Source organism: Macrobrachium nipponense, chromosome 33 (genome assembly GCF_015104395.2).
Source record: "Macrobrachium nipponense isolate FS-2020 chromosome 33, ASM1510439v2, whole genome shotgun sequence".
NCBI lineage: Eukaryota > Metazoa > Arthropoda > Malacostraca > Decapoda > Palaemonidae > Macrobrachium > Macrobrachium nipponense.
This window is the reverse complement of record NC_087219.1, coordinates 54444213-54469800: the sequence shown is the minus strand read 5'-3', so window position 1 is coordinate 54469800 and position 25588 is coordinate 54444213. Positions and strand designations below refer to the sequence as shown.

At 37.7% G+C, this 25588-nt stretch overlaps 1 protein-coding gene across 4 annotated transcripts; it reads left to right on the top strand.

Annotated features, from left to right (window-relative positions):
* Positions 1-25588, top strand: LOC135203202 (sodium-coupled monocarboxylate transporter 2-like). Of its 4 annotated transcripts, XR_010311883.1 has the most exons (11): positions 2-503; positions 2994-3127; positions 3488-3677; positions 4586-4741; positions 4996-5136; positions 6419-6625; positions 7588-7706; positions 8033-8187; positions 12303-12601; positions 14435-14535; positions 21886-22381. XR_010311883.1 is itself a non-coding variant. In XM_064232952.1 (7 exons), exons 1-7 carry the CDS (start codon positions 4997-4999, stop codon positions 25169-25171), a joined length of 1122 nt encoding a protein of 373 aa, XP_064089022.1. In that variant the 5' UTR covers positions 3743-4996; the 3' UTR covers positions 25172-25588. The 4 variants fall into 4 exon arrangements, 2 of the variants coding, with proteins under 2 accessions (XP_064089022.1, XP_064089021.1); XR_010311882.1 differs by having other exon boundaries at positions 1-503; positions 4586-5136; XM_064232952.1 differs by lacking the exons at positions 2-503; positions 2994-3127; positions 3488-3677; positions 21886-22381 and adding an exon at positions 25071-25588 and having other exon boundaries at positions 3743-5136.

Genomic DNA, 25588 nt, shown 5'->3' with positions numbered 1-25588 from the left:
CTGATAATTATAATTATAATAATAACTGAAAAACAATAGCTAACTGGTAGTGGAAAAATTTCTGCCAGTTTTCATTTACGTTAATTAGATCAAAATTCATTTTATTAAAGAATTTCTCCTTATCAATTATTAGTACGTTGTTCTGTTGCTAGGAAAACGATACTTTTGAAGCCAGGGTACGATACCTTGGCAACAGAAAATGAGAAAAGTTCAGTTACCGCTCAACCTCAACCTGAGTAAGGTCTCAACGCTATACTTCACCAGACGACGTGCTACTGGTCCCCAAAAAATGGAAGCCTTCGAGACCAAGACGTCAGGAATCACAGACTTGATCCTACTTATAGGCCTCCTCGTGGTTTCCTCGGGCATCGGAGTCTACAGTGCCCTTCGCGGAAGGGGCAACCACTCGACCGATGAATACCTCTTAGGAGGTCGCAAAATGTCTCCGGGCCCTGTCGCAATATCTCTCGTTGCAGGAGTGGTTTCTGCCATTTCCATCATAGGTGAGCAAATGGTTTTTCTTTTCTTTTCTTTTCTTCTTAACCTGGAAGGTTTTCAACCCCCATTCAATAGAATTTGAAAAATAACTAAATTCCTAAATTTACCGTTTGCTAATAAAAATCTGTATTATGAGAGATGACTTTTCTGTAATGGGAGTCACATAGCACAGCTGGGCTCTGGAATTTTTCCACAATATTACCCTTTTATTTCCCCATTACTGACTGTTTAAACCAATCGTAATAAGAGCTGTCACTGTACTCCAAGCGTACTTTTATGCAGCTGCAGTATGGATTTATTAAGCAGTATGAAGCTTGCCTAGGTATTTCCTCTCTTGTATTGAATTTAGACAAAAATTATGAACAGACGTTTGATTACATGCATGCGTTAATCCCCAAGCCCCACAATGTCATGGGTATGTTTGAAGGCTATGGAAGTTCCCCGTTGGCCGAGTGGTTTTCGCGCTCGGCTACCTATCCGGTGGTCCGAAGTTCGATTCTAGGCTCGGCCAACGCGGAACCAGAGGAATTTATTTCTGGTGATAGAAATTCATTTCTCAATGTAATGTGGTTCGGATCCCACAATAAGCTGTAGGTCCCGTTGCTAGGTAACCAATTGTTTCCTAGCCACTTAAAAATATCTAATCCTTCGGCCCAGCCCTAGGAGAGCTGTTAATCAGCTCAGTGGTCTGTTAAAACTAAGATATACTTAACTTTTTGAAGGCTATGGATATTTCTTTGGCATGCTGCAGATAGTCAGATAGGCCAACAGCAAACCAGCCTAGAAAGAGACGGATCATACTTCTCAGAAGAGAAGAGATCAGATAATTCCATATTTCTGAGCTGACGAAAGCTGGTTCTTACAAACTAAGCAATTTCCCCAGAGTACTCGTGGAACTGCGAAGCCTGGCATTCCTTAAGGTTGGGAAATGGCATTAGCGTAGAGTCAGGCAACCCTGGAAGCAATATCTGGTGTGCTCTCAAAAGAAGTAGGGGGCGCCATCTGGATAACTCAATTAAAATTAAAGTTGGAACAAAAAACTGGGTTATTGATGAGACAGATTCTTAGTTCTGATTCTGTTATGAAGGATGGCAAATGAAATGACATGAAGCACATTAGAAGTACAAGAACTACACATAAGCTTCATGCATGCAGAGGTGTAGTACAGACCCATATTAAAACGCTCCTTAGGACAACCTTTTATCCAGGCACTACTATGGCGACTGTCCCCCTAATCCAGATATTAATGCGGTGGTTGTCCCTTTCATTCAGGTTTTACTGTTCTGTCTGTCCCTTTGATACAGGTATTACTGTTCTGTCTAATACCTTTAACCAGGTATTAAAGGACTGTCTGTCCCTTTTATCCAGGTATTACTGTAGTAACTGTCACTTTCCATGTATTACTATGCTTTCTGTCCCCTTTAATCAGGTATTCCTGTGGTATCTGTCCCTTATACCCCCGTATTACTGCGGTGTCAGTACCCTCTAGGCAGGTATTACTGTTGTGACTGTCCCTTGTCCCTTTTATCTAGGTTTTACTCTGCTGTTTGTTACCTTTAACCACGTATTTCTATGCTGTCTGTCATTTTATCCAGGAATTACTGTGGTGACTGTCCCTTTTATCCAGGTATTGAGTGACTGTCCCTTTTATCCAGGTATTGCTGTCCTTTTTACTCAGGTATTACTGTGGTGACTGAAAAGCATTTTCAGTAATATATTTATGATCCCAAGTACATGAAATGGGGTATAATAAACCAGTAGAGTTTATTTAAAACCTAAGTTACAAAGGCGAGGGGAAAGGGGGCGGGGTTACGGGTTTGAAACCTATCCTATTAGATAAACGTCTAGATCGATCAAGTGGTTCGAGTTTCTATAGTGCACCAACGTACATACAAACATACAAACATTCACTTCTATATGTGTGAGTGTGTGAGTGTTTCAGTAGCGTTAACGTTACTTTCACCAGCGAAAGTTCCTAGTTTCCTATCAAGACAAGACAGAGATTGGTGATCATTTGCTAAAATCCATTATGACTTTGTTAACCAACGCAATGAATTATGTGGTGCTGGTTAGTTGACTACTGTGAGTGAGTCGCTTTCAAATTTGAAGAAAGGCTTGGGGCTAACAACCACATCCTAGAATATTAGTTAAGATGCAAAGAGGTAACACATGCTACCATATATAATGTGTAGGTAAATATACACAAGACTGAAACTAGTAAGCTATCCCATAGCAGTTTTGGCAGCAAAATAAAAGTTTTTTAAATCTTTTTATCAGCAATAATTCCTGATAAAACCTAACCCGCCGGGATTTTAATGTTCATATAAGGCCCAACTTCAAATGTAAGCACCAATTGTTATTCATTCTAATTCTACGCCAGTTACTTGGTTGTTGTTCAGCTGATATTCTTTCAAGTGTATAGGATTCAATGATAAGACTCCCGAAAATTCATGAAAAGGTATCCCAGTTAAAGTATTCTCTGAAACTCGTAACAGGTCTGTCAGCCGAGATGTACTACTTCGGGACTCAGTTAACTTTCAACCTAATGGGAGTCATCTATGGAATGTTAATCGTCCAGGAGTTGATCTTACCTGTGCTATATCCTTTGGAAATTGTGTCCATCAATGAAGTAAGTTGGTGATACACTTTGTATTTTTTCTGGAATGCATTTGAAAACGGAAATGTAAACATTTACCGAAATTTGCCCAGGTTCTTGGGATCAAAACTGGTGTTTACTGGATGGTATATAATTCTCCAGGGCCATATATAGATTGTTTTTATTTTTATTATTAACATTAGTATTTTTAGCAAGAATTCATTGACTATAGATAGCAAGTTAAAGAAAAGATACTAGCTAACAATCCAGCGATGCTATTTTCTATTATGACTTAGACTGTCCAGAAAGCACTTGATTTACAGTTAGTCATTACCGCCTTGCAAAATGTTCAGTAAACCTAAAAATTAAAGTTTGGTCTACAATTCCCAACAGTACATCGTACTCAGGTTTGGCTCCAAAGGACTGAAGAATTTGGGATCACTCATCCTGATCTCGGCCACTTTCTTGTATATGGGGATGTGTCTCTACGCGCCGGCTCTCTCCCTCACTACCATGACAGGACTTCCGCCTCACCTCTCCGTTATCATCATGGGACTTTATCTGCACTTTTTACATTACTATTGTAAGTGATAAAGACATAAAGAATATTGCACTTATGTCCAATTTTTCACGAACTGCTTATTTTCCTCTGAAACTTCTCTGTGTTTAAGGTTGTCGTAGCCTAGTGGAATCATCAACGAAGCGTACTTGGCGAATTCCGGGTTCAGACAGCCACTACCCGGTTCCCCCAGGGCCTTGCTTGGGCAGAGAGGGTATATACTGTGTTACGGCGGAATGACCTTTCCCTTGTTTCTGCTGCTCAGCAATGAACTTTCAACCCTTGGTCTTTTCCCAAAACATATTACAGGGTTTCATTAAGGGCGTCATGAGCTCTTTAAAATATTGTGGAATTAACTGCGTGGGTTCAAATGCCACCATGGCAGGATAGGGTGCCTTCACCAATTCCCCTTCCGTATGCAAGGCTTTTAATAAGTGAATCCAAAGAGTGAGGAAACTGAGAAGTTAGGAAGTCAATGTTGGTATTAATCATATAGATTGTAGGGTGAATAGACAGTTGTCGCATGATAATAATTATTGCTTTACTATTGTCAACAAAGAATTTTTACATCATCTCATCTTCCATAAGCTCCAAGAACTTTCCTTAAGTCACAGTAAGACACGAAATATTTTTAGATTTTGTTAGATCATTCATATTCATAGATCAAGGATTTGTTTCACTACTCAGACTGGCATCATATCGCATTTTGATAAAAGAAAGCAGATCTGCCAGTCATATAGCCAACTGGATAAAATTTCATATCATAATTTAAAAGGAAACAGGTTCGCAGTTTTGTCTAGTATGAGGAAAGGTAGAGATTCTAGAATTCCTACCAAGCGAAATTTCTGAGGAATTTTGATAAAACGGATGAACATATCACTTTAGTTGAAGGCATAACTTCGATAAATAAAATCTACCGTCTCTATTTACAGGGTGGAGTAAAGGCTGTGGTGTACACTGATGTTGTACAAATGCTCATAGTGTTCCTGGGGGCTTCTGTTGACCGTTGTGTTTTGCGTTTTAGAGTTGAAGAGCTTTAGTTCTATCTTCCACACAGCCGACGAAGGGGGAAGATTAGAGTTCTTCAAGTGAGTTTCTCTATTTATTTCGATCTTAGACTCGTCAAGAGGAAGAATGAAACTCACTCAGCCTTTTCTAACAATCATCGTAAGATAGCTGAAAGAATCCACGAAAATCCCTCTCATCACACACAAAGAAGTAGCTTGTTCGGTGAAATGAATTAATTGATAACATTTACCGAGTGAAATAATGAGACCCATCATACGAGACAATTATGGAGATTTTTGCTCTGTTGAGGAAGCGGTTATTATTTCTTTTGCAGTATGAATCCAGACCCGTTCATCCGACACACCTTCTGGTCTGTTCACTTCATTGGGGGTTTTAATATGGTTTACCTGATTGGGTTTAACCAACCCAGCTACCAGAGATTCGCCTCCATTTCATCCCTGTCTATGGCCAAAAGGTGAGCTGGGGCTCATTTTTGGGGCGAGTTGAAAAATGATATTCTTGAATTTTCAGAAACGGTTAGAAAGTTACTGACATTCAAAAACATATTTTGATATGTGCAATGTACTTAAAAGCAGTTTTATATATCCCATATCAGTGATTTCTTTAATTGTACGAAGTACTATTGAACTCTGTTAAGATAATTTTCTCCTTATTTATCTCATTACTATACACTGTACTTTAGCTGTTGTTTTCATTTTTTTACGAGTCTGAATTATCTCCGTTTTCTACCTAAATGGCCTTAAATCGTTTCCTAAATTTTGATAGATTTTGCCTGAGATGACGAATCAAAAATAACTTTGGTCACTGAAAATAAGAGCCCCATTCTCTTGCTGTTCAGTCAGTGTATGACAGGGCTATGATTTTCTTCTGTGAAATGATGTTGAGAATGGATGGTTTTTCTTTGCTCACTGATAATTGGGATATTTGGGAAAAACTATCGCGAGAGTATATATAATGTTCTAAGAGGTCTACAATAATAAAAAAAAATGTTGCGAGTTCGTGTTTAATTTGAAAACTTTTTACAAAGCTTTCGAACCCTTCCCTGGGTTCATCTTCAGTCCAAATGAATGATTGGGCACAACATGTACTGAGGTGAATTTAAAAATAGATAAACAGGGTCGCTGAAGATTGTTGACACCGCCCTTTAGCTCGTTTATGGACCAGGTGATGAAGAAAGAGGACAGTTAACTCCAACTAGGTTATATCCTCTCTCAAACCTTCTGGCTGCAATTCTCATAGATCTCCGCAATGGTTATTGCAACATTGCAGGAAGTCCTTCATCCGGAGAAAGCAGCCAGGAGGATTTGACAGGGAAGAGGAAATAACCTAGTTGAAGTTAACTGCCCTCTTTCTTTTCTTCATCACCTGGTCCATAAACGAGCAAACGACCGGTGTCAACAACCTTCAGCGACCCTGTTTATCTATTTTTAAATTCACCTCAGAACATGTTGTGCCTAAGCTTTCATTTGAACTGAAGATGAACCCAGGGAAGGGTGCGAAAATTTTGTGAGGGGTTTCTAAATAACAAGAACTCGCAACATTTTTTTAACATTGTGGACCTCTTAGAACAGAAAATTGGGATATTGTCATATATATACTAACAACTCAGGAAAGTTTAAGGGGGAAAAGCTGATCTTTAATAGATATGAATTGCAGCTTACTCGAAAGCTTTTGAATATTCTAACAATTATTTGTTATACAAGAAATAAAAAACTGATAAAGCAACGTCCCGGCAGACTCTGCGTGTGGTTCACGCTGAGCCAATTGGTCATATGGCTATTGATCTACTTCGCTGGCATTGCTGCATACGCAGTATACAGCAAATGTGACCCCCTCACTCTCGGGGCCATAGAAAAGCCAGATCAGATTCTCCCTCACCTGGTTCTGGATAAGCTGTCGCACATCCCTAGACTGGTTGGTCTCTTCGCCGGAGGTGTGCTCAGGTAAGTCTGTGTACGGAGGTGTGCTCAGGTAAGTCTGTGTACGGAGGTGTGCTCAGGTAAGTCCTTGTACGGAGGTGTACTCAGGTAAGTCCTTGTACGGAGGTGTACTCAGGTAAGTCCTTGTACGGAGGTGTACTCAGGTAAGTCTGTGTACGGAGGTGTACTCAAGTAAGTCTGTGTACGGAGGTGTACTCAGGTAAGTCCGTGTACGGAGATGTGCTAAGGTAAGTGACAGCGTTCTGCTCTTCCTGTGAATGACGTCATTCAGACAGACTGCGACCTTTCGATGTTGGAAACTCTTTCTGTACTGTTCTACTTGCGCCAACAACTGTCTAATTTTACATTTTCACCTGATGGACTTCTTTCTCCTCTGTCTTTTTTCCATCATGCCTCATTTGAAGGTCCACCTGCAGGACTGTAAGAATTCCTCCAAATTCTGATTATGATATAACCAAGGATTTTTTTTCTCAGTTGAAGGTTAGATTTCTATCCTAGATTACTCTTCGACGATTTTCCGTCCTTTTATAAGTGGGTAAAATGGCCACTGGGTATTCAGGTAACTACTATAATTTTCTCTTTTCCTTTTTATTGTTACTCGATACCAGATGGGATATTACCTTTTTCTGTAATCTACGGATCTTTGTAGGATTTTGAATAGTATTGTTCTTTTCAAGAATTTCCGGGTATTGCTGAAGTTAATTTCCTAAAAACCCGTTATTTCGTAAGTAACGCAGAATTAACTATAATTAAAGAAAATGTAATCCATCACATTTCTTGCGTTTACATTGGAAATAATAAATCTCTCCATTGAGGTGACTAAAGCTGGGATAAGCTTTTGGCAAGTTACCTAATAATCATCGTTTATTTCGAGTCTCAGTGCAAATGATAAATCTTGCCATTAGCGTAACCAAAATTGGGAAAACCTTTTGTCAAGACACCTAACAATCAGCATTTCTTTGCAGCTCTGTCTCGTCATACGGTAACTCGGCGGCCTCTCTTCTTTGGCAAGATTTCCTCCGCGAACTGGACGTCTTCAGAGGAATCTCAGATGTGAATGCTACGAGGGTTGTAAAGCTGCTTTGTAAGCATCGCGTTTCTCCATTATTCACGAGAATTCATTGAACACCAACAAAAAAAAAATAACAATGCATCTTATATCTGTAATCTTTACAAAAGCAAAAAAAATTTTTTACTTATTTTTCTGTTTAAAATAGTAGGAATGTATACCATCAGTACCTACAACACCATTTATGTTAGCTAATAAAGCCAGAAAAATTTATGAAAATTAATAACAAATCAAGAATAAACCGATCAGCCAAAATCAAATGAAGGGCCTGAGAAACATAGTACAAACGTCAATCCATAACCCTCCACGCCATGTTTCTTTTGATCCATTCATATTTTCAGCTGTAGTGGCAGGACTCGCTGGCACGGGAATTGGAGTATTTGTGGGGCAACTTGGAAATATCGCACAGGTTGCATTTACTGCCACGAATTCTACGTCCGGGCCAATCGCTGGATTATTCTTAAGTGGTATCTGCCTCCCATGGATCAATCGTAAGGTTGGTCAACCCGAAATACTAAAATTCGTGTCATTCATTCTTCGTAAAAAATGGATGTTAAGGCGGAATTGAATTTTTATAATGTGTCGCTTAAAATGAGTTTATTAAATCTAGGCCAAGCACCGGCGCACATTCGGTCATTCAGTGTTTGAAATAATGACAAGAGGGAGTTGCATGATTGGGCAGTCGGAGGTTTTTTTTTGGACAGGGAGACCGAAGACAGGAAACAAGTAAAGAATGGAGACGTGGATACAGCTAGAGGCAGAGGGATTGCCCTTTGGCAATGTCTACAGTGTAGCACTTGAGGTGCACTAATGTCTCTAAACCAATGGATAGTCACGCTTGAAATTATAGGGCTCAGTCTTTTAGGTTAATTACCGTTACGCCATAACGGGTGCTGCATATCATTGTCTTTCAGTTAATCAGAAACTGAGGTTTATCCCATAAAGTCTCCTTAGAACAGTTCCTGAGCTTCTCCTTTTAGAGCTGTAACTCTGGTCTTCTACAGTTTTAGTTTTCTGTAAAAGGAAACTATTGAGATGGCTATTTGTCTGTCCGTCTGCACCTTTTCTTTCCGCCCTCAGATCTTAAAAACTACTGAGACTATAGGGCTGCAAATTGGTATGTTGATCATCCATCCTCCAATCATCAATCATACCAAATTGTAGCCTTCTAGCCTCAGTGGTTTTTATCGCATTTAAGATTGAATTTAGCCATGATTGTGCGTTTGGCACCACTACCGATGCCAACAACACAGGCCACCACCAGGCCTTGGCTGGAAGTTTCATGGGCCGCGGTTGATAGTTTCATAGACCGTGGCTGAAAGTTTAATACAGCATTATACCGTACAGAAAACTCGATTGTGCGGATTTTCTGTTATACTGTTGTGGCGTATTCTTTGTTATTATATTCTAGTGTACTCTGAGGTTACAAGGGAATATCAGTTACTATTTACTCATCTCAACTAGGAAGTTAATGACCCAACTCACTGTTTCGGGGAATATATTTTATATATACTAGCAAACATACCCTTCTACGATGGATGATAAAATACGGGTGTAGAAGTGAAAAATTTATATGTACTATTTGTTCAGCAATATTAATTAAAATAAGGGCAATTTTTATACATACCTACTACAGAACCTCTTTGTACACAATATTATTAGTTTGTCCACAACTTAATTTCAAGTTGGCAAAGTCAGTTGCTCTGCTCACCGCCACATACAATTGGCCATGCGTGAACATGGGTGACGGCAGAAACACACCAACACGATCCAAAGTCTGGCCCTGCGACTTGTTTGCAGTGAATGAGAAGGCCAGATTGATGGGAAACTGCCTGCGCCGTAACTGGAACGAAAACTGGTTGTCCGAAGGCATCAGAGGAATCCGGGGGATGAACAGAGGTTTGCCGGTGTCAGGGCCCGTTGCTATCACTGCTTCGATGACGTGGGAGTTTAGCTCCATAACGGTGTACCTCGTTCCGTTGCAATGTCCATTGGCAGGATCGAAATTCCGAAACAACATTACCGGCAGTACTTCTTCAACGTTATTTTGGCAACTGGCCAGTCCCGATGGATTTAAGTATAATTCAAAAAATCTTGCGGATATTGATGATAATTTTCATCTTCTATTGTGTCCGAGCTGAAATATTCGTGACTTTCTCCGGGGAAGTTGTACAGAAATTATGTATGAAAAATCGTAAAGTAACTAAGTTCTACGGAATACCAGCCTCGTTTCACGGCCAGAAACAGCTCCGTTTCAGGGAATCCCTTCTCACCCCCTTCCCCACCCCCTACAAAGGAGGGGGTAGGTTGGATGAAACCCCATTACAAACCATCTTAGGGGTCCCCACCATAACCCTGCCAAGTTTCATGCCATCTGATAAAGCCTTTTAGCCGTGATTGAATGAGACAGACAGACAGACTTTAGCCCTTATAATGAATCCCATATATATATATATATATATATATATATATATATATATAGATATTTTATTTATATATATATATATATATATATATATAAATGTTTTACCAGGATTAGATTATTCTTGTCTTGTAAAAAAAAAAATATCATTTAAAGCGCGTCAGTGGCGTGATCGGTATGGCGTTGGCGTGCCACCTCGGTTGCCGCGAGTTCGATTCTGAGGCATTCCACTGAGAGGTCACAGATGTGTATTTCTGGTGATAGAAGTGCACTCTCGACGCGGTTCGGAAGTCACGTAAAGCCGTTGGTCCCGTTGCTGAAGAACCACTGGTTCCTGCAACGTAAAAGCACCATACAAGCAAACAATCATTATAGCAGTGAAGATGCATATTTTATTTATAGGAAAGAAATTTACGAGAATGATGTCTTTATCAGATGGAAAATGTGGCTATGACCATTGCGCCTGCAACGATAGTTGATGGAATAATTCACGCAATATATTTTTTCTTAATCATCAGTTTTCATAACGTATAAAAGAGCAAACATTTTGTGTTTTTTTTATTCTTAGTGTGAAACCCGCCCAGTTCATTGGTTTAAAAAATCTCGCTGGTATCTTTTAGTGCTCAAATCAACACTATTAATTTCTGATTCACGTTTCTAATCATTTGGGAGAAGCTGGAACCACCACGCCCGTTCCCTTACAGACGGTTCAGACTTAGTCACGCGGAAAATAAGAAAGAAAAGGGAATATAATATATACACATAAGTACGAAGGTGAGTGGGAACCTTAGATCCTAGTCGAGTCACTACAGCTGGAAAGAAACCTTCGGAATACAGGAAAATGGAAAACAGAAAAACCCGTCAGAGCAAGATCGGTTATTGTAAAAATGGAAAGCAATTCTAGTCGATTAACAGTAGAATTTGGGTGTAGAACGTGAGCCAAACCCTTCTTAAATGGTAGATCCGCTATTCTTGGACGTCGACAGTAATTTCAGATATAAGTAACTCATTCGGTTACGCGGTTACCGAAGGTCAGCAGCCTCCTTCCATAGATTATTAATTGAAGTAACAAGATGCGACACAGAGGCCTCAAGCTGATGAAAAGAGTGATAGTTGTGTTACTGACTTTTTGTGAGAATTTCTAATACAGTAACGCACACGCGTCGCCGGAAATACCACGAACCTTTTAAAACACTTCCAGCATTCATGAAATTGTTACCAGGAACATTTCATAGTTTGGGAAAAAAATTGACTTCGCTCATATATCTAAAGGGAAACTATATTTCTGAAGAGAAAAAATTTTTAAACTTAAAAATGCAACCCGATTCGTTTAAAATATCAAGACCTTTTCCTAGATAGTGGGGCCCCCCCCACAAAAGGGCTTTAACCCGGTATGTACCCAGCTTTGCACCCTGTTAATTATGTACAATCCCGTTGGGGATCACATTGAAAACATAAACAAAAGACTGTCAATATCATAAAGATAATGGCCCCCAAGAAATATGAGTCCTAGATAACGACCCTTGAAAACCCTTGGGAGTCAATATCTAGAAAAGACCCTGATATCATCTCCATCAAAGAAGGCAATTACCTTCCTCATATCAGCTCTTGGAGAGAAAATATCCTCTGAAAGCCAAAGTAGAAGAGATGTCAAGGGTGGTGACTAGATGAATGTTCCCTACTTCAGTCGTTAAGAAAAAGAGGATCAAAGAAATACTCTAAATAGGAGCAAACAAAACTGGGGAAATCGGAAATCAATGAATGGGATGGGCTGGTGTTTTTTAAAGTTGATGAAATGATGACTATTCTAAAATTAATTTTTTTCTTATTATTCCTGTTTTCTGAAGAGGTTAACTGTATGACTATAGTATCATCTGAAGGGTTCAATCTAAAATACTATAAAGATGTTTTCTGAAGCGGTTAACTGCATGAATATAGTATCATCTGAAGATTTCAATATAAGATACAATAAAGATTCGAGAAGATTTTGAGTCGACAAACGAATTCCCAACGAATTTCACTCGTATGTCTAAGAAATTATTGTCGGGTGGTGTTTCTTCTTCTCTTGCTTTTTCAGAGATAAGAAAATTAATCAGATTTAATTAAAATCTTTGGATAATAATACATCTTAGAACAGGACGAATGAAGGATAGATATCATGACCTCTGGCCTCATTGTTAACATTTCAGGGTGCTTACGCTGGCTTGGCAGTGTCGCTAACATTCTCAGCTTGGCTTACAATAGGACAGTTCGTGAAAGGAACTGGGAGTCCGGATAAACTGCCCTTATCTGTGGAAGGATGTCCGGAGAGTGCATTCAGAATTTTCAACACATCTGTGGAACATGTGTTAAACTACACTATTACCTCCTCCTCCTCCTCCTCCCCCTCCTCCGTTTCTGTGACTTCCCTTCCCAGGGACAGGGACTTCTACTCTGTCAGTGGAAATCAAGAGTCTAAAACTGAGAAACCCGTCTACGAACAGGAACAGTAAGTACCTCGATTTTACGGTTCCCTTTACTGTACCTCCGTTCATATTATCTTTCTTCTCTCTTGCTATTCACCCTCTCCTAATAATTATTTCAACGTGCAACTACTGCGAGGTTTTCCTCCTGTTACACTTTTCAAACCTTCTACCCACTCTCAATCTCCTTACCAGCGCTGAATGACCTCGCGTATCATATCATTTTTGATGCCCTTGTATGAGCATGGTATGTAGTATCTTGACGGTGCCGATATAGATACCATACATCGTTAGTATTTAAAGAAGCTTCCACTTTGAACAAGCTTAGCTCATGAGGTGTCAGGATTAGGATAACTTATAGTTTACAAGTTTTAGGTACGCGTTAGCAAGTCATTATAACCTACTCTTCCGTACTGATTAGTTTTCAAACGGAAATTTTGTTGCTTATGTATCTGAATTAAAAGACAAAGAAATGGGGTCAGATGCCTCTTGATCCAAAGCTAATTCCATGAAGACGTTTCAGGAACATTCATTTAAACTGACGCTTCACCAGTATGAATGTACAGCACTCAGACAGTTGCAATTTTATTTCCTTTTGTAATTTTCTGTCGTGTATTTTGTTTTATTAATTTCATTGGTAATTATCATATTTGTATTTAATTTAGTTCTTGTTCCTCAGCTCTGTCTTCTTCTTCTTCTTTTTCTTCTTGTGGGCATTATTTACTACACATTTATACTGAAGAAACGTCAATTTAAATGAATGTTCCTGAAGGTCTTCATGGAATTAACTTTTTATCAAGAAGCATCTGAACCCATATCTTAGAGCCTTTTACTTCAGATACATCAACAACAAAGTTTGAATACTAACCAGTACGGAGGAGTGAGTTATAATGACTTGTTAACGTGTACCTAAAACTTGTAAACTATAAATTATCCTTTACGGTGTTTTAAAAATACGAATTATGAGAATGATTACACTGACTCAACAATTGAAAACTTTCCCTTTCTATGTTGCCTTACGTATCCTTATTACTCCAGTATCAGTTGTGTCATCCTTATACTTCATTAATACGTAAATACGTCGATCTTACTAATGCAGTTCATTATTTTCTCTATTCTTAGTCACCGTCTGACTTTCTAGGTTTCACCAGACTTTCAAAGAAACAGATAAACAAGTACATTTAGAACTGTCTCCTCTTTGCGTAACTAATTGCTTATTATTACAGATTATTATTGGCATGGTAATTTACATCAAATGGGGTGTATCAGCCTGTTAATATATTCGCCAGCATATAAAATGTCCTATTCAATACACACTGAATATTTTCTGTCATTAATACAAATCATTTGTTCCAGTAAAAGTTAGGAAACTTTTAAACGCTTCTATTCCACACTGGACGAGAGCGTACTCAACTACCAATCTGATAGTCCGATTTCGCTTCCGGCTGGTGATAGTGTGGAATCAGAGGAATTTATTTCTGGTGATTAGAAATTCAGTTCTCGATACAGTGTGGTTCGGATCCCACAATAAGCTGTAGGTCCCGTTGCTAAGTAACCAACTGGTTCCTAGCCACGTAAAAGAAAAAAAAATTCTAATCCTTCGGGCCAGCCCATGGAGAGCTGTTAGTCAGCTCAGTGGTCTGGTTAAACAAGATATGTTTAATTTTAAGCACTTCTAGGACAATTGCCATTAGTAAAAAAATAACATACTTGATAGGTGACATTGTTACTTTGAGAAGATCTCAATTCTGATAATAAATTGCTCGTTACATAACAAGTCTCTCGTTAAACTAATGACCGCACAGAGGATGACAGAGGAGTTAAGAAAACGTTGAACGAAATATGCCTTTCCCTTCCAGACAGATAGAGAGAGATTTTTATCACCTCAGTTACTGCTACACCGGCACTTTGGGACTTCTCATCTCTCTCGCTGTCGGCAGCATCGTTTCGTTTCTTACAGGTAAGGAATCCTTTACATATATATATATATATATATATATATATATTATATATATATATATATATATATATATATATATATATCATATCTACTATTATGGTATGTATATATATATATATGTTAATATCTATATATATATAAGAGATATATAAAATAATATATATTTATATATATATAGATGTATATATATAATATATGTATATATATATATATATATATATATAGATCTATATATATAGAATATATATTATATACATATATGATCAGAGTGATTTTATAGTGCTGTTACCCCACACTCATTTAGGTTAATTTAGATTAACTTAGTTATTGAAATCAACTAGAGTCCTCAATGTCGAATAAAGAAAGGGAAAGATACAGGCTAGATTATTATTATTATTTATTAAATTATTATTATTATTATTATTATTATTGATTATTAATTATTATTATTATTATTATTATTATTATTATTATTATTATATTCTGGGAGTTTTTATAGGGCGGGGTGGGGCTCCGGGTTGCATTCTGCCTCCTTAGAGTTCATCACTACGTGCACTGTTTTTAGTAGCACACTCTTCTGCATAAGTCCTGGAACTACTCGGCATCTATTTTTTTTTTAATTCCTCTTCATGGATCTTGGGATCGTGCCTAGTGCTCCTATGATTATGAGTACAATTTCCACTGGCATATCCCATATCCTTATTTTTTTCAGGTCTTCATACTTATCAATTTTTTCTCTTTCTTTCTCATCTATTCTGGTGTCCCATGGTATTATGACATCAATGAGTGATACTTTCTTCTTGATTTTGTTAAACAACATCATGTCAGGTCTACTGGCATATATCTGTTCTGATACTGTGGTCCCAGCGGATCTTTGCCTGATCGTTTTCTATCACTCCCTCAGGTTGGTGTTTGTACTTATTACTGCAAGCTAGCTGGTGTTTCTTGTGCAGGCACCAGTGGAAACGCCTTTGCTACTGAATCTTGCCTCTTTTTGTACTGGTTCTGTGCAAGTGCAGGACATTCGTTTGCTATGTGGTTTATGGTCTCTTTTTCACCTTGCATTTCCTGCATAAGGGTGAGATGTTATTTCCATCTATTGTTGCTTGGACATATCTGGTTTTTAGGGCCTGATTCTGTGCCGCTGTTAGCATTCTTTCTGTTTCCTCGTAGAGTTCTCCCTTCTGTAGCCATTGCCATGTTTCGTAGCTGGCCAGTTCTTTAGTCTGTATCATGTAGCTACTGTCCATGCATTGGTTTGTTGTGCTATTCCTCTCTTCTGTATATTTCTGGGTCTCCGTCTACTTGCATTAGTCCCTCTTCACATGCATTCCTTAGCCAATCGTCTTCACTGGTTTTCAGATATTGCCCCAGTGCTTTGCTCTCGATGTTGATGCAGTCCTCTATGCTTAGTAGCCCTCTCCCTCCTTCCTTTTGTGTTATGTATAGTCTGTATTTGCTCTTGGGTGTAGTACTTTGTGTATTGTCATGTGTTTCCCAGTTTTCTGGTTTATGCTGCCCATGTGTTTATGGCTCTCACCATTTCCAGCATTGAGTTTTGACTTGGGTATCGCCTAAAGTCTCTGCATTTATTCTTTCCTGACCATGTCCTTCATCTCTTGGTGTTTTATATCGCATATTTCTAGGCATTTGTATCATGTCTCATCTGTATGCTTATACATAAGCAACAAGTTTAAATACTAACCAGTACGGAATAGTGAGTTATAATGACTTGTTAACGCGTACCTAACTTGTAAACTATAAATTATCCTTTACGGTGTTTTAAAATTACGAATTATGACAATGATTACGCTGACTCAACATTTGAAAACTTTCCCCGTTCTGTGTTGTCTTATGTATTCTTATTACACCAGTTGTGTCATCCTTATACTTCATTGTGGTCATCCATTTGGGTGCATGGTGATTTGTGATACAATGCTGGAGTTGTTCTGTTATTCATGGCTGTAGGTCCTTGAAGTTTTTCAGCCAGTATCCATGGACTTCATCGGGAACTGGGGCTTTCCAGTTGGGCATTTTCTTTAGTTGGTGTCTGATTGTGTCTGTCGCGATCTCGGTGAATCTTTGCTTTATTCTCCCCATTTCTTCTGCCTTGACTTCCTGGAGCCATGTTGCATGTTTGTTGTATGATAGCGGATTGCTCCATATGTTCACCCAGAGTTTCTTACTATGTTTAGCTTCAGGAATTTCCTGGTGGTTGTCTTACCCTTCCCCTCATAGTTGGCTGTATAGTCTTTTCTGGTTGGTTACGAAAAGTTTGTTCTGCTGGTATCTTTTATTCCTGTTCATGTACCATAAGAGGATCTCATGTGCTTTGGATTTAAGCCTCTGTTGTATATCCGCTGTGTTGTTTAGCCCCTTTTCCTGTACTTTGTTTTTCTTGTTCAGTTCTTCCCTTCTTTTCTTGCTTCTTAGCATCTTTTCTGCCAACCCCTTCAGTTTACGCAAGTCAGATCTCATCACCATAATTTATTTTCCCAGTCGCCTTTTCCAAAGCGGTGGCTGTTTGGGTCTCTGTTGGGTTGGTTGTGATGGTGGTGTTGGTGTTTGTATCGCCCATGAGTTCTGCTACCAGTCTTGCTCCTGCATATGCCAGGTTATTTGTTTCTGTGATACTGGTGGTGTGTATTAGTCTCATCATTTCATTAACTTTGATTGTTTTCTCCCTTAGTTTCTTTGCGTCGTAGGCTTTCATGGAGGGGATCTTTGTTCTCTCTGTATCTGGCTTCATCTGTTGTCTGATCTTTTCCACCCATTCCGACCTCTCTGTTACATACTCAGTGTTTCTTTGTGTGTCGGCGTTTGGTAGCTCATTATTCCTTTCGTTGTTATTATTATTATTATTATTATTATTATTATTATTATTATTATTATTATTATTATTATTATTATTATTATTATTGCTTATACAATTCTTGCTTATACAATTTTCTCTCTCTCTCTCTCTCTCTCTCTCTCTCTCTCTCTCTCTCTCTCTCCAACGCGACGTTTCCTCCTGATCCGCAGGGCATTATCAAGCGATGACTGCTAAGGGACTGAATTCGAGTGGCGAGTCCTTCTTCTTAAATCGTGGTGTCACCTTCCCAGGAACCAATGAAAACTCGACCTGCCGGAGAGGTTCTCTATACCGTACTCGAGAGCCCGCAACACCACGATTTAAGAAGAAGGACTCGCCACTCGAATTTCCTACGGGCTGCTCTTGAGCAAGAGCCCGTGCTGGCATAAAGCCAGCTAAATCTTAAACAACAAACAGCACCCGAATTCAGTCCCTTAGCAGTCATCGCTTGATAATGTCCTGCGGATCAGGAGGAAACGTCGCGTCAGACCTTACCTTACCTTACCTTACAGACCTTACATCTTGTTCGGGTTGCCCCAGGTCCCTCAGTGTGAGGCACCTCTAATGTCTACCAGAGAGTTGCTAGTACATCTTCCGGTATATTTTGCATCTTCCAATCTTGGATGGTCTGGGATGCAGTTTAGATATTTGTCGAGCTTATTCTTAAACACATCTACGCTCACTCCTGATATATTCCTCAGATGAGCTGGCAACGCATTGAATGAACGCTGCATTATCGATGCTGGTGCGTAGTGGATTAATGTCCTGTGTGCTTTCCTTATTTCCTGGTATAGTTTTGGGCACTATTAATCTACCTCTGCTTGCTCTTTCTGATATTTTTAGTTCCATGATATTTTCTGCTATTCCTTCTATCTGTTTCCATGCCTGAATTATCATGTAGCGTTCTCTTCTCCTTTCTAGACTATATAATTTTAAGAATTGTAGTCTTTCCCAGTAGTCTAGGTCCTTAACTTCTTCTATTCTAGCTGTAAAGGACCTTTGTACACTCTCTATTTGTGCAATATCCTTTTGATAGTGTGGGTACCATATCATATTGCAATATTCAAGTGGACTACGAACATATGTTTTATAAAGCATAATCATGTGTTCAGCTTTTCTTGTTTTTGAAGTGCCGTAACAACATTCCCATTTTTTGCTTTACATTTTGCCAACAGAGTTGCTATTTGATCATTGCATAACATGTTCCTATTCATCATCACACCAAGGTCTTTAACTGCTTCCTTATTTGTGATGGTCTCATTATTAGGTCCCTTATATGCATATAGCTTTCTTTCTCTGTCTCCATAATTTATTGATTCAAATTTATCAGAGTTAAATACCATCCTATTTACCTCTGCCCAATCATATACTTTGTTAAGGTCTCTTTGTAGAGCGTTCCTATCTTCATCACAAGTAATTTCTCTACTTATTCTTGTGTCATCTGCGAAACTACTCACTACCGAATCCTTAACATTATTGTCTATGTCTTCAATCATAATAACAAACAGTATTGCAGCTAACACCGTACCTTGCGGCACACCGGATATTACCTTGGCTTCATCCGATTTCTCGTCGTTTGCTATAACTATCTGTTTTCTGTTGTGTAAAAATTCTTTTAACCATCTTCCTACTTTATCCACGATATTGTGTTTTCTAATTTTCTTCGCTAATATATTATGGTCTACTTTATCAAAAGCTTTTGCAAAGTCTAAATAAACCACATCTGTTTCATTTCCGCTTTTCATATTTTTGAATATGTTCTCACGGTGGACTAACAGTTGGGTTTGTGTACTTTTTCTGGGTACGAAACCATGTTGTCCTTTATTAAACAAATTATTTTTTATTAAATGTTTCATAATATTTTTCTTCATTACCCTTTCATACACTTTCATAATATGTGATGTTAGACTCACAGGCCTATAATTACTTGCCTCTAGTCTTGATCCACTTTTGAAAGTAGGGGTAATATATGCTAATTTGTGCTCATCATAAATCTTGCCTGTATCTACACTTTGTCTTAATAATATTGCAAGTGGCTTTGCGATAGAATGAACTACTTTCTTTAACAAAATAGCAGGAATTCCATCAGGCCCTGCAGCAGCTCCATTTTTAATTTCATTAATAGCCTGCACAATATCAGCTTCATTAATATCTATGTCAGCTAAATATTCACTATTTTCATCCCTTACTTCTATATCATTATCTTCATTATCTATTCTAGGGGTGAATTCTCTCTTATATCGTTCTGCCAGTATGTTGCAAATTTCCTTTTTTTTCATTCGTTAATCTCCCTTCAATTCTCAGAGGGCCTATTTTTATTCTTCTTTTATTCATCTTCTTCGCATATGAGTATAATAGTTTGGGGTTTTGCTTGATATTTAATAGGGTTTTTTCTTCCAAGTCCCGTTTTTCATTTTCTTTTGATTGTATAATCTTTTGTTCTGCATTTTCTATCTTACTTTTTAGTTCTATAACTTTCCATGCATTTTTTTCTTTTGCAAGACCTTTTTTCCACTTTCTGATTTTCTGGAACAAGATCCTTCTGTCTCTTGGTATGCATGAATGATGTTTACTTTTCTTCTTCGGTATATATTTTTCCACTATTTTCTCCAATATTTTATATAATATCTCCGTATTTACCCTTAAGTCATCACTTACGAAAATGTTATCCCAATCTTTGTTTAATTCTTCATTAATTTCTGACCATTTTATATTTTTACTGTAGAAGTTGTATTTTCCATATCCTTCCCACTTTTTCCTTTCTTGCTTATCTCTATTTTCACTTGCTTTGGAATGAACTGTTAATTCTATGACATTATGGTCTGAAATACTCGCATTATAAACTATTATTTCTTTAACATAATTCATCTCGTTCACAAATACTAGGTCTAAAGTATTTTCCTTTCTTGTTGGCAGGTGATTTATTTGTTGAATGTTGTATTCTAGTAGCATATCTAATAGCTTTTCAAATTGCCTCTTATCTTCTGCACTACTATTACTCTCTTTTTTATATGTATAAGTACAACCACAATCTCCTATTCGTTCTTTCCATTCTACGAAAGGAAAGTTGAAGTCACCAGATAGGAGAATAGTCCAGTCCTTGTGATTTCTACATATATCATCCAATTTTTCAATTATTAAGTCAAAATCTTTAGTATTAGGAGGTCTATATATTACTATGTTCATCAATTTTTCAGATTCAAATTCTACCGCTATTAGTTCACATTCTGAGTTACTATATTTCTCATATATTTTTCCTTGTTTTTTGTCTTTCCCATATATTGCGGTTCCCCCTTGATTCCTATTTTTTCTATCTGATCTATAAGTTTGGAACCCTTTTATTTGATCATCATTCCCCAGTCTCTTGGGAATGTGAGAGAAGATGAGAGAGAGAGAGAGAGAGAGAGAGAGAGAGAGAGAGAGAGAGAGAGAGAGAGAGAGAGAATTGTATAAGCAAGAATTGTATAAGCAATAATTAATCAAATGACTCTGTGAGGTACAAAGGACCTCTGGAACTGAGAGGGTCTACGGTGAGGCACATTTACTGCATATATGTGCTGCTTCTCAGCGTATATGGTTGCTCTCGGCAAATATAGGGGATCAGGGATCAATTGTGAATTGGAAGCATCTCCGTTGAAATAAAATGTATGAAAAAGTGACAAACATGAGACTATCCGTCGACGGTCTAAGTCATAACTAGTATTATCGTGAAACAGAAACCTACCACCACGAACCATTCTATCTAAAAGAGATAAATCTCTGGCAGAAGCAGATATCCACACCGGAGAACAGTATTCTAATATTCTAATACAGGAAGCACAAATGACCTAAAATAGCTTGCTCTGATTTTATCACTATTATATATATATATATATATATATATATATATATATATATATATATATATATATATATATATATAGATATATATATATATATATATATATATATGAGGTCATACGAACAATACCTAACTTTTGGTCGGGCATTTGCTGAAACTTTCATTATATGTTTCTCAAAAGTAGGATGTCAGTCTACAGCTACACCTGGAATAGTTAAAGCTTCAGACTCTCTCAGCAATGTCCCATCCACCTGAAGGGGAGGATGGGGTAGAGAATCTGCAGATTTGTTAACGAAGAAACGATGAAAGTTTTATGTATAAAAAAAAAAAAACTTAAATTCATCTACTAGAATGACTTCAGAAAAAACTATAAAGAGATAAAAACTTTTTTCTGTATATCACACACACACACACCCACACACATACACACACACACACACACACACACATATATATATATATATATATATATATATATATATATATATATATATATATATATACTATATATATATATATATATATATATATAGATATATATATATATATATATATATATATATATATATATATATATATATATATATATATATATATTTTACATGTGTGATGTGTATGCGCTCTTTTTATGGTAAACAATTTATTATCTTTCCAGGTCCTGTAGACCCGAACGACGTGGACCCAAGACTAGTAAGCCCTCGGTGCTTAAAATTCTCTAAATGGCTCTGGAAATCCTTTAAGGACTCTGGAATTAACTGAGAATATTTGAGATGGAGTAACAGAACACAAGAACAGGAAGTTAACAGAAAGTCCCGATTGCTGACTGCATTAGATCAGGAACGAAATTGAAATCATATTTCCGGGCGGGGGCTTTTGGGCGGGATGGCCCGATTTCTTCTAACTTGCTTCTTTGGAACGAAAATGTCTGGGAAACCATAAAAATACAAAGTACTCTCTTTGAATCTTTGATTACTGTTGCATTTTTTCTTTTCTTTTTTCTTTTTCCTTTTTATAATAAAAACAGCGAATCTTCCGAAATCTTTCGTTTTTGTTATCGTCCTCAGCCATTTACTCTTTATTGGACCATGTCTGAACGTTATATAGTTTTACAAGACGGAAATGATTTTCAAAAATGAAAAAAAAATCGAAATCTTCCATCTTTCAGAAAAGTCGGGAAAAAATTGTTTTTATATCAAATGACACTTTCACTTAAAACAGAATGTCATTCACACGCTGGATCAATGATCAACTTTCATTTGACATGTTGTAAAACCCGCCCATGAATTCATCTTTGGGAAATATAAAGCCATAAAAACGTATTACAGAAAATCCTTTTACTGAGCTTGTGCTCTATATCAGCACCATTGACTTCATGGGTAGGAATATGTGGTTAAACGAAAGAGAGAGAAATATATTGGATTCTGTAGAAAAAAAATAAATAGATAAATAAAAATTATCTCAGCGGCAGACATTGCAAAGCCGACGACTCTGTTGATAAAAACAGATCAAAGAATGGTGTTGGAATTCGACAAAGATTGTAAACAAACCTCTTTGAAAATGTTTTTGAAGCAGTACTGTTATCAAGTGTTTAAAGAATTAGGCATGTCCACATTATTATTTGACCAGACCACTTATAAAGCTGGCCCGAAGGGTTTGAACGAAACACCAAGTCTAGTAAGTAGAGATCTAGCTCTGAAAAAACGGTCATTCGGTGTAGTGATGTATCAAAGGGAATGACACTTAAAACTGCTCAAAGGCACATGCTTCCACACTGGAGCATATTTACTCACGTTTCCACACGTAAACACTAACAAAATATAAAATCAATAAAATTCAGAATAAGTTAAGTAGCATTTTAAAAAAATTTTAATTCATTAAATGTCCAAAGGGGTCACGTTCTCAAAATAAAAGAGATATGATAATCCCAGAATGAATCCAAGAACAGAAGCAGAGTTCCAGTGAATGCAAAGGAAAGCGTTCGCCATATCATGAAATGATCATTGTTGAGAAGCAGATGTAGCAATATGAATTATGTGATGCTTTCAGAAAAGAGATGAGAGCCATTTTAAAACCTGAAATGGTGATGGGCGAAAGCCAGGGACCTTCTCTTAATTAAGTATCGCCCGAGTACATTCTCTCCTTCCGGCAGACTTTATGAACCAAGCTTCAACCTCATGGTTCTATTACACCTTTCTGAAGAATAATTCCTGGTTTGGCACTAACTCTTTTTTTTTATATTTTTTAAAATTTTATTTTACTTTTTTTTTTGGGGGGGGGCGGGAGCATTATGTTTCCTACTTCATATCCAAAGGTGTTTATCAGAGATCTTTTTCCTCACCTTGTGTTTCCTTTCATTTACGAGTAAAGTATTCGTCCTACATTTCCTCCTTCACCCGAATGGCCGATGATTCAGTTCTCTAACTCATCTACCTTCACATGTTTCGCTATTCATTAACTTTCACTCACAAAGATATACAATTGTCAGTTTTTTTTTATAGCAACAAATTCATTGCATCCCTGTGGCAATATATTTCTCTCACAAATCCAGCAGACGTTGAACGTGAATTTTATGTTTTTGCTGATGCTCCATATCTTGTAAAATTTATTCGGAATAGGGCTGGTCTTCTATAATTTCCTGTAAATATTATGTAATCCGATAGTCAAAAATTGAATATATTATATAATCCAATAATAAACTAGCAATTGAATCTACAAAACTATTATTAAACACCCTCATATAACGCAGATAACAGAGAATTGTAATGCGAATCCAGTACCCAAAAAGGGCCTACCCTGTAGTATCGCACTGCGGAACGCCACTATTTTTTTGCGGCATATGGCAGCTCGAGTAAGTGATGAGGTAATGAGGTAAAGGTAGTGAATTATCGAAATCATCGAATGAAAAGTGTCGTGTCGAACCCGCAGGTTTTCCCAGCATTGTCGTCCCATGCGAATACCGCGGGTTCTTGCCAAAATCAGTCGTTTGTTTATTTTTCCAAAATACATGAACTTAAGAAGGAACCAATAGATAAAGAGTAACTTCTTTCAATTCCTGAGGTAGCAACAACGTTATCATTTTATGGTACATATTTTATCCTGTACAGGTTCTTCCTCGGACTCTCGCGCGATTAGAGGTTCGGAAAATAAACTGGTTCTCAACATGTGGCTTTATCAGTAATGCCATGTTTCTTTACATGCGTATCAAATGTTGCTGTAAAACTATAAGAACATTATAATAGAGTATGGGATTAACCAGTAAACTATAAAAAGGAAAACAATGAAAGCTAAACATTTGACTCACACTGGGACAACTCGTGCGCTGTTTTCTCGCTATCAGTAAAAAGGAACCTAGAATGAAACTTGTCTCTGTTGAGGGGATACGAGCCTTTGCATTTTACGCTAATAGTTGGGCGATTACTTCATGGCAGGCCGTCTTCGGTCATTTCGTCCATGCACGTTAGCTCTTTAATCGCTTTCCACAATATAAAAGTTGTTGTTTATCCGTGTCATTATCTTGCGCTCGATGATGAAACCAATTTGATCAAATTTTAAAGATCTTCCCATTGCCACCGTTTAACAGATACATTTAATGTAGCACCGGGACAAATGAAAAGGAGACACTAATGAATTGTTGCAGGTTTACACCAACTTCGCCGGACCTGCCTTGCGACATTTGCATACAACTAATGTTCGGAAAGCATAAAATAGTCATAAAAGGGTAATAAATTTTGTAAACATAACAAACAGATAAGAAAACAGCCCTAACAAACAAAAGCTAATCTGAAACACGATCTTTTTCCTTGCCTTTTTTATCTTTTTTTTTTTTTTTCTCTCGAGCAGCAGTTAAGAAGCAGCATCCGAACTGGTTGTTTTGCAAGTCGAAAAGGAGACTTAAAGATTCGGAACCCGCTTTCATCTCCGTCTCCGGCCGTCAGGGGTAACTTTTACTGGTCAGGGGGCTTAATGGCCATCGCGAAATGAGACCGAGCGACGCAGTGGGCTTACGTCATTGCAAGGTATTGCTGCAGGATCCTCTTGCGCTGTCATTGTTTGTGTTTAGTCTCAAAACGAGGACGGACAAGGAAACTGCGACTCCGATAAAAAAAGTGAGAGAAAAGGTGATCATGGGACGTCGGATTTTGCAGACAGCAGTGAGGCGTGATTATAAGATTGTCTGCGTCGATGTGTTCGTCTTGATTAAAGTCGAAAATATGAATAAATGGAATTATGAGATCATAAATCTCTCTCTCTCTCTCTCTCTCTCTCTCTCTCTCTCTCTCTCTCTCTCTCTCTCTCATTAGACGAAAAAGTCGAAGCAAGTAGGAGTTATGAATGAAAACGAAACATACGTAAAGAAT

Coding starts and splice junctions, on each gene's coding strand:
- LOC135203202 (XM_064232951.1), top strand. CDS start 4,997: ATGAATCCAGACCCGTTCATCCGACACACCTTCTGGTCTGTTCACTTC. Junction 7,707..8,032: donor GAGGGTTGTAAAGCTGCTTT/GTAAGCATCGCG, acceptor TCATATTTTCAG/CTGTAGTGGCAGGACTCGCT. Junction 8,188..12,302: donor TCCCATGGATCAATCGTAAG/GTTGGTCAACCC, acceptor TTAACATTTCAG/GGTGCTTACGCTGGCTTGGC.